At 33.6% G+C, this 10,176-nt stretch overlaps 1 protein-coding gene across 1 annotated transcript in view; it reads left to right on the forward strand.

Annotated features, from left to right (window-relative positions):
- LOC134848777 (uncharacterized) overlaps positions 1-7,244 on the forward strand; it is a 78,116-nt gene extending 70,872 nt beyond the window's left edge. Inside the window, exons 14-15 of the mRNA XM_063866288.1 lie at positions 5,947-6,013; positions 6,460-7,244. Coding sequence (XP_063722358.1) covers positions 5,947-6,013; positions 6,460-6,640 — 248 coding nt within the window. The 3' untranslated portion in view covers positions 6,641-7,244. The remainder of the gene's footprint in view (positions 1-5,946; positions 6,014-6,459) is intronic.
- The last annotated feature ends 2,932 nt before the right edge of the window (positions 7,245-10,176 follow it).

A 10,176-nucleotide genomic window follows, 5' to 3' on the forward strand; every position in this document is an offset into this window, starting at 1 on the left:
TAAAAATGTATTATAGTTTAATGGTGTTGCATCAATTGTTAACGGTATTACTCTTACATAGTCTCTTATGTAAGATATCGTACTTATTGCTTGACTTGAGATTGATTGTGGGAAGCTTATAAATGTGGGATGAGACCATTCGGGGTCCCAAACATAATCTGATTGTTCTGTGATAGGGGTATCATCGTTCGAGTTTTGGGGTCTAAAATTTTTTCTTGCTTGTGCAATTAAATCAATATTATGTGTGAAATAATCTATTATGAACCATGCCAAAATTTTTTGTAAATCGTGTTTGGTATGTTGTGAAACGTCGTCTTTCGTGAAATTTTCTTTAATGATGTTTAAATAACTAGAGAGTAGTGTGATTTCATGTCGTACTCTTAAATGTTTAGATGTTTCTGTCGGTGAGACATTTGTTAATGGGAGTTCATTTTCTAATATCGAAATATAACTATATATTATTGCGAAAACTTCATTGGTGAATATGGAGTTTGCTCTTTGTGAGTTATGATATTGGATGCTTTTTATATATTCTGAAAAAACTTTTGAAAATTCTAAATCAAGATCGTCTGTTTGAATTGTATATGTTCTATTATTATGGTTTGGTGAGGTGAATTCTATAGAGTAGATTCCATACTGTTGTGTTATGTTGCATATATCTTTTAAGTAGTGATCTATGATTTGTCTTTTGATTTTTACATCGGGGAACTCTGTTTTACATGGGCTGATTCCGGGTTCAAATAAATTTACGAGTAAATTTTGACAAAATATGTGTTGTCCTCTATCAGTATCTGTATCTACTATAAAAGGAAAGATTTCATCATCATCTGGAGTTTCGTCACCTGGAGTGTGCGTTGAGCTCATTTTTTCGTTCGATGACTGTTAATATGTAATTATTAATGTGTCGAATTGGTTGATTCCAATTGTATAGATGTACTGGTTTGTGTTTGTACTGTTTTTTTATTCTTCTTTTTCCTCTTTGTGATGAATTTGAAGTTGTTTCTGAGTCAGAAAAATATAATTGATCGTGAAGTGGGTAATTTTTATCTATTGATTCTTTTAGTTTGTAAAGTTCGTCTAAACTGTTGGTTTCTGATTCTGAAAATGCGTTTCGATTTTTTGAAAATCTTTTTCGTGTTATTTGTCTTTGTTTAGTTATTATTTTCCTCTTTAGTGTTTGTCGTTTTGTGCGAATGTATCCAACTGTTTGTGTATGAGGTGTGATTACAAGGTCGTATTTTTTGTTATCTATTTCACAATTGTGTAAAATGATTGTTTGTTTATTTCCTAGGTTTTTAAATGACATAAGGTTTAGAATGACGGATGCAAAGGGTTGTTAAATGATTTCTATTTTCCTAAACTGTTAGTTCTTACGATTTTTTGGTTAGCTTAACCTGGGTCTATTTGTTCAGGGTTGGAGAGAAAAGTATATCGATTCCGAAGAATGATTTTTACTTTCTCGTGACTAGTATAAGCTAAGGTGTTAACTTACTTAATCTTACTTAGGGGTAGTGATTGTGTTCAAGGGTTGGAGAATAGTAAATCGATCCACAAGGTTCAGGTATAATTAGAACGCGAGTAGTTCGTTAGATACTATTTTAAACTTACTAAGTCTAAGATTTATCCTGGGTCTGGTAAGAGGGGGGGTCAAGTGAAGGATGAATAACCGAAGTTCTTCACTATTTATCCTAATTTGAATGATTAGTTTTGTTTAAAAATTTCTATTAGTTTTGGGTCTTTAGAAAGGGTTGGGTAGTGAATCGACGTTTGAGGTCGTTAGACACTAATTAAGTGGGTGGGGGAGAACAAAGTTGTTCTGTTTGATCCAAGGATAAGCCTTGATGATCAAGTTTGAAATTTAATTAAGTAGAAAATGATTTAAGATCCAAGGATAAGCCTTGATGATCTGATTTTAAATTAAGTGACTTTAAGTTTTTATAAAGTTTTAAATTTGTGTAAAGGAAAGATTTAGTGTTTTATGATGTTAGTGAGTTGATGTTTGCTGTTATGTTTTAGGTGATGAAGCTGGAACAACAGGATGATTTATGATTACTAACCATTTATTGTCATGCTACTAATTTTTATTTTTTATTTTTCAATAAATATTTTTCAAACATGTTTTGTATAATACTGCAGAGTTTTAGGAAAACGATCTTAGATCTTTTTATCAATCGTTATTGTATAGTATTAATTTTGTTTAGCGCCTGAAATGATTTTGAAGATTAACTTCAAGGTTTTATGTTTGCAAATGGAAATCTAAATTCATTGCAAGTAGTATTCTAAATATAAAAGTTTGTTCTGGCTTTTGCCGAACTATCATATAACTATACGGCAAGTTTCTACTTTGTCGTATGTCGTCTTTGGTTCGAGGTCTTCTTCCAATTCCGGGTAGTTCTATTATGGTTCGGAATATTGGCTCTGATCTATTGAGTCGGAGAGACATTTCAATTAAATTATTGTCGTATAACATTTTTGTAAATGTTTTTGTCTAATTTCTAATCTATTTTGGTTAATTCTAATCTAGTAAGGTCTTGTTCGAGACTTATGGTCGCACCAGATGAGTTAGGACCGAGGTGTAACTCATAGAGTAATTTCGGATAGGGTACACCGTCTGCTCGTCACGCTATCTTATTTTCGGCCGGATAGATTCGTGCAACTTCTTAGTCTAATACCGATCCTAATCTTACTCTTATACTATCTAGTCTCAGGTTGTTTAACTAGTCTCTGCTAGGCTCAATAGATCTAGGGTATACTGGTTTATTGCGGCTGCTGAAGTGCTCGGGAGAGTCCAACTAATTTCTAAGTTAAATTCAAATCTCTCTGGTGCTGAAATTACAAGTAACTTCAGCACTTACAAATAAGTGGGTTGTTAGTTAGATGGATCATGATTGGTCAATATTAAATACTTTACATTGGTAAAACATTTAATTTATCCAATCATAAAATATAGTTTAGATCAGGTTCCATCTCTTCACATCAGCTGAAATGTTTTTCCAGCTTCCCGAAGAAGCAATGCAAGTTAATTTTTATTGAAGTAACTCAATGTCGAAATTGACGGTAATTAAATGGACAACAATGCAGTTTGAGAGCACCTTTTGAAATGCTTAGACTGCGTTTTGTGCACTCGTACGAGTCTCAAAGTTAAAAGTGCAAAAATGATTCCTTCCTTTTTTTATCTTAGGAAGTTTTGAGGGTTTGAACTCAAGACTTTGAATTCAAAAAGTATGATCGAAAAGAGTAGAGGCGGATCTAGGATTTTTCTCGAGGGTGGTGGGGGGGTCCAAAAAATTAAATTACGGCTCACTGTTTTTTAAGGTAGACCAAAATGTATATTTTCTGAGCTCTCCCAAATCACTAATTTCTGCAGGGAAACTTTTGAGAAAAATTTCATTTTTTTTTCGCGCGTGCTCCACAAAAACTGTATTTTTGAAGTAGAAGGCTTCTTTAGAATAAAGATGTTTTTAATAATACCAAACAAGAGACACTTTGGTCGTCAGAGGTCGAATTTATTAAAGTAGGCGTCCGCCAACCAACCCTCATTACGAGGCCAAACTGTGCACTGGATAGAAGCACAATTTTGTGTCTGTATGTTCCTGGATTCCAGAGACAAGCTTTGAAACATGTGAAAAATTTGTTGGAACGATCAAAGAGAAGGAAAGAACAAAAGAAGAACAAAGGGAGCGTCCTTGTTGCGAAATCCGCTTACAATGCACAAAATGCATAGATTGGCCTCGTAATGCTCCCCCCTTCAAGTTCTCTACTGCAAAAAAGTATCCTCTAAAACTAATGAAAAAAACGTGCATGACATGGATTATTCAATACAACCAGTATTGTATGTGGAAATATCTGAAACCTGGTCGTAAGTTCTCCTTTCATTTTTTGTATATCCCGGGAGGAAGTGTTGGCTGGAATTTGAACACGGGGATGTTGTTCTACCCAAAATCTGTGGTCGAAACCAGCCCTTTGAAACAATAGAACACAGTTTTCAAAATATCCGATAGCTGTAACTAAAAAACCCGACCGAGTTGGTCGAAACATAACACGTTAGACATATTTTTTGTTCGGACCTGACTTACAAAACGTGCTATGCGTCTGAACGCGTTGTGTTTTGACCAACTCGACCGAATTTCTTATTCAGAGTTATGGGATGTTTTGAAACTGTGTTTGATTATGTTTTTTTTCGGCTTGATTATGTTTTTTTTTCGGCTGTGTTTGATTAAGTTTTTTTCGGCTATTTGTGTCGAGTCGGTCGGAGCAAAACACATTTGCTGAAAGAGTACTTAAATAGAGCACGCTTGTAGCGAAAACAATCTTTCTTTTTTTCTTCGGTCGCGTCCGAGTTGGTGGACGCAAAGCGTGCGTAAGTCGAGTTCATCGAAACATGCCGTCAAGTAGTTTTGAAAAATTTTATGACGTTTTTCATGGTTAAAGGGCGAACCAATTCAGCCATTTTAAAAAAACTTAAATTTCCAAAAAAAGTATTTTTCGCATGCAAAAATGTCAAAATTTTGACCATAACTTGATTCAAACCCGTTTTTTTTTTCACAAAGCAGTCAAAAATCATAATGAAAATTTTCCGCGATGAAGGATATAAAAAATTTTGATTTGAGATAATAGCGTATAAACTTAACTTATTTCAAAAAACAGGCAAAGACTTTCAACCACTGGTTTTTTTGAAGTGCGAGGTATATACGCAAAACTCTAAATTTTTACCATAGTGTCAAGGATTTTCAGTGATTACATTCTGACTTAGCGTATCTCATACAAAGTTTAAACTGCAAATTTGATGCTGTTTAACCTGCTGCCCGCACTCAGTAAAAAAAAAGATTAAATTTATTACAATTATAATTATACTTTTATCAAAATTTTATTTAATTATGAGCGCCAAACTTAGATTTTAGACGATTTATAATCCATTAAAAAGATAACATTTTTTGTGATATCATAATAAATTATTATCAATTATAATTGATTATACTTTTCCAAAAATCTCTTAATATCTCTTATAAACAACTACTTATTATAAAAAATTATAATCCTTTATTCTGCCAAAAATCTCTAAAAGTGACATGCGATGTTACTTTTTGGTTCACCTGAACACAAAGTCTTACCACGAAACAAAAGTTTCAAAGAGATCCCTTCATTTTAGCTGAAAGAATAACGCGGTAGGTGAAATATGAAGTTTCTATATAAATCATGAAACTAAAGCAGTGTGCTGATATTGTGGTGGTCAGAAAAAAATAAAATGTTTATCATAAATCAATTATAATCAAGAAGAAACGAAAAAAAAACGTTAAAAATTTGAAAACTGTTATAACTTTTTTTCCCATTTTCCACTTAAGCCAACGTCTAGAAAAGCATAAAAAATCAGCAATTCAAGTCGAAGGTTGAAGACGAAATGGCAAACAAAAAGGATTATAAACATTTATAATCGATTAAAAATGGATTTTTCTGCAAAACATTTAAATTATAAATTTGGATAAGATAATCGATTATAATCAATTATAATTCAATATCATTGATAAAATTTGATTTCAGAAAAATAGTTTCTAATCGATTATTAAAATCAATTTTTTCTCTATTTTGTAGGACTGGTACTAAAATCATATTATAATCGATTATTAACGCTTAAAACTGGATGCGGGTGGTTTTCTCATGTGAGAAAAATTTTCTTCGTTATAGTGTTTCAGAGAGGAAAACACAAAAAGGTTGAGCGAAACACACAATAAACATTTGTTCCATTTTATGGAAAAATTGCTTGTAATGCAATAACATCATAGAAAAAGTGCACAGTTTGCCCTCGTAATGAAAAATTATTTGTAAAATTAAATTAAAATTTCAATTTTCAAATAGTTTTATGCACAAATTGGTACAAGTTTCTGAGTTTAAGTTTTAAATTGAGCTAATTTATTGGTGAATTTATGAAATTGGAAACAGTGTTTTTAGGGTCAAGCTACTGTCACTTACTCAGCGAGGAATGCGGTGGTCCATGTGAGGTTGGAGTAGATGGGCGGTAAGTTGAAAATCTATCACAAACGACGAAAACATAAACACAAGCTTAGTTGAAGCTCCTCTTGGGACATTGAAATGCATGAAAGTTGTTCATTTGTATCTCAAATTTTCCTGCTAAATAGCTTCTGAATGCAAGATACAAGCCTGATTTTCATGAAAAAAAAAAAGATTTTTAGTGTTATACTAATTGAAGTATTTATCTCTAAAGTTTGTGGAGGCTGTTCTACGAGACAGTTGCCGTAGTCGTTGTACCTCGCAAGGTATATTCTATCCAGCAGTTATAGTATATAAGCAAACAAAAAACTAATCCAGGTATTTTGCTTTCGTGTCGCATACGTGACTCACAGTACGCCTAATTACTTAATACTTCGCGGTTTAAATTGAAAGTTTTCACTTTTCGAAGCAAAACACATTAATTGATGTTTATTATGTTCCTTTTTGATTTAGGTTGGAAGTTCAAGTATTTGGTCATGATGGAGACAAAATGATGAAGTTTTCTCTGGCAACTGTTAAATATGGAGACCTGTATTTTGAACTAGTAGGAGACTGGTGGTGTGTTGAGAGCTGCGGAATCACAATTCCCTACAGACACCCAGATCACTTAGTAGATATCAATAACCCCTTGTAACAAGCGCCACCCCCGACTGGATAGCTGTCCGACGCCCCATGGAACCCTAATCACCAGCTTAACTCAAATCATATCGAAGAGCTACGACGTATGATGATATCGACGAGCTCGAATCAAATCCCAACAAATACTCTCATTTCGTTCATTAAGAAAAAAAACTAACTGGTTTGAGTGATTTCTTCATCTTATAACGTATTGCCATGGTAACCGATGGAACAAAAATGGTTGTTATATTGAATTTAACCTCAATTCAGAGCCAAACAACCTAATCCGATAAGTTTTACAGAGGTTAATTTGAGGAGTTTCCGACGCGCCGAAAGTGAAAATAGACAGTGAGAATAGGGGAACCATCATTACAATAGACCGAAAAAGGCTATGTTTTTACAAAGTACGGATTGAGTTTAGGTCAGGGGTGGCCTTCTTATAGAGTAATTTCAGATAAGGGTATACCGTCTGTTCGTTACGCTATCCATTTTCGGCCGGATAGGTTTGTACAACTCCTTAATCTAAAACAGATCCTAATAGTACTCTTCTATCAAGTAATTCCTAGTCTCAACATATCTAGAGACAACCTGGTCCGTCACGAGGTTAGAGAAGAGAAGAAAGCAACTGATTTCAATCGGCATTAAGAACTCTATGACTGAAACTACGAATAGTTTCAAGTTTTAGTTTTGGGTGATGATTGGTTAGTTATTAAAACTTTACATTGAGAAAAAAAGCAAAGTATAAAATGAAAAGTATTTAAACTGGTTCGATCAATCCGGTGAATATAAAGTTTTGTAGTTTATAGTTGTGTTGTGAAGGATGGATGTAGTGTTTTCTAAATTTTCCATAGAGAGTGTAGATTCATTGAGTCTGCGAAGTACATGTGATGTTGTAGTGGGGTTGTTGTGAATCCTGAAAGATCGTAATGGAAAGCAGGCCTGAGTCTTGTGAGTATCGATTTCGTAAGTCACAGCGAGACTACTCGCATTCCCACTAGTCGTTTGTAATTGACCGAGTAGCGAGATGAAAGGTTGACTTCTCTGAGTGAAGCGCAAAGTGACAAGGATACGTGTGTTGAGTTATGACACCGATCTGGCCATTAATCTGTTTGAATGAGTTCCTTTGCTACGGTGTCTGCTTCATATTTTATATACAGAGAGGGTTGTGACTGCGGCAAAAAAAACACATTAGAATTGCCCTTCTATAGCCGGAATATCATCGAGTGTATCTCCTTCCGCTGCTCGTGTCTTATGCTCGTTGAAATCTCTACAAAGTTGAAATCAAGCTTCATGGCTTATGGAGAATTTCCTGATAAATTTCTTTAAAACTTCTAATAACTTTTTCTGGTTCAATCGTTCTACCCTAAATCTGGTCTCATGAAAACCCATACTTTCATTTTGATTTCACGTGGACTATACAACTTTTTTTATTTAAACAACTGTTGAATCTTTTCGTTATTGTAAGTACTCTACAAATGATATCAAATTTCGAGCCGCAGAGAAAGACAACCTATCATACGTCCAACCGCAACTCGATTTTCCCGATAAAACGACAATCAGTAAAAACGACGACAATGAGTAAAAAATTTGGACAACAATAAACCATATCAGGTTACCGAACTATTTCTGGAATGTCTCATTTACTTCGAAAAACAGAAATGAAAACCTAAATACGGGAGTTGTTTGATTAGCGAGAGATTTGCGATTGAGAAAAACGACACCACCATGCTCAAAATGTGTCCCAGAATTTTTCTTGCGTATGACTGCGAAAATCGGGAAGGTTGTTTTTCGTGAACATGCAGAGCGCTTAAACCTTTGGGTTACTCAGGCAGCAATGTCTTCTGAACCAAGGATATGCGAGCTTTTACAACTCTACATCATTTATTTCATTAATTGGACGCACCTTTTCGTTACAGAAGGCGGACTCCATTGGTTTTTTGACTCCAGCTATCATTTCAGTAAGCCCTACAAATACAACTTTCTATAACACATTAACACAAAAATCGAAATTTCGAATTCAGCAAATCTAAGAATTCAACCTTTTTCAAGCTTTGTTCTCTAATTTTTTCATTTGTTCAGTCTTTTCGATATGATTTGAAATAAGTTTTACTTGTTGTCATGGAGAAAATTCATCTGTTTCTCTTTTTTGCTCAGTAGTTAAACTAGAACTTGCTCTGAATCTTTTTACGAAAAAAAATAAAAACCAAAAACTGAAAAACGGAAAAAGAGTAATTTTTTTAAATTTTGGCTGAGAAAGTGTGAGATGAAAATACTTTTTTAATAGTAAAGCCCAATTACATTTTTCTTCTAAGACATGCTTTCCTCTCGAAAAGAAATTTATTTTAAAAAGTTTACTATTTTATTCGCGAATCGAGCAAATTTGTTTTGATTCTCTTAACAAATTCTGATATCTCTCTCTTTAAAACTTTGCCCTCTTGGGTATTCATTTTTGGCTAAAAACCAACTGAGGCAAAAAACAGAAAATTAGTATAACTAAAAAATTTTATAAGAACCGTAAGAAAAACAGATCTTTTTTTTCAAAATTTGAATAAAAACCTTAAAATTGCTCAGCAGATCAAGGGACACTGATTAAGAGGGATTTTAAAAGAAATTGGAAATGAAATTTCTTTTGAAAAACTGGAACTCTTGATTTCGACGAAAAACAGAATTTCCGCAAAACATAAAACCTTTTTCTAGGGTCATGGCCCTCTTGATTGAAAAAAATTTAATTTGTAATGCGTGTGCTATTTTCAACTAGACATCAGATAGCCCTCAAAATGACTTCGCACAATTTGTAGCCAGTTTGAAAACATGAGTTGACATTTTAGGGTAAAACTGAAAAGAAAAGTTTATAGAAGACCAGAAGAAATATAGAAGAGATTATGAAAAATGGCCACAAGCACTAGGAAAATTTTTGATTTTGAAATCTTTCAGTTATAATCAAATAACATTTTTTACCATTCATCTTTGGTCTTTTTGGTCTCATAGTGTTATCAGTATTCATAACTTTTCAAAAAATCAACAAGTGAGATGAGAAATAATTGAAAACTCTTTTTGCCCACTAAAGAAAAATCAGAAACAATTTTAAGCTTCAAAACTTTCCAGCTGTACTTTTTCTACTTTGGTGCTAAATAGTAATTGAAATTCTCGACCCCTCACCACAAAGTGTACCAGTTTAGAAAGATTTCTAGTTACCCTTAGAAATCAGCAAGAGTTTAGGCTATAATTGAATCCCTCTTGAAGGCTTCTAACTAATCTTCTTTTTAGTGCCCCAAATTTCCTTCAGTTATTTTCCAGTTTTTTTTTAAAATTCATTTCTGCTTCAATCTTGAAACACTCTCAAAAAACTTATTTAATTACTGAAGGCATAAATATAGCTCTATTGCAACTCCTGCTCCATGGCTGCAGTGCAATAAAATATTGAGCTGTGAAAGAAATTGTAGAAACTATGATCTCAATAAACGGCTTATGATGAGTGCCTCAAGTCACTCGACAGTTTGTCGGAAGCCCAAGAGTAGGTTAAAGTTATGCCAGACAAGCCTTCTTATAAAC

Source organism: Symsagittifera roscoffensis, chromosome 6, assembly GCF_963678635.1.
Source record: "Symsagittifera roscoffensis chromosome 6, txSymRosc1.1, whole genome shotgun sequence".
NCBI lineage: Eukaryota > Metazoa > Xenacoelomorpha > Acoela > Convolutidae > Symsagittifera > Symsagittifera roscoffensis.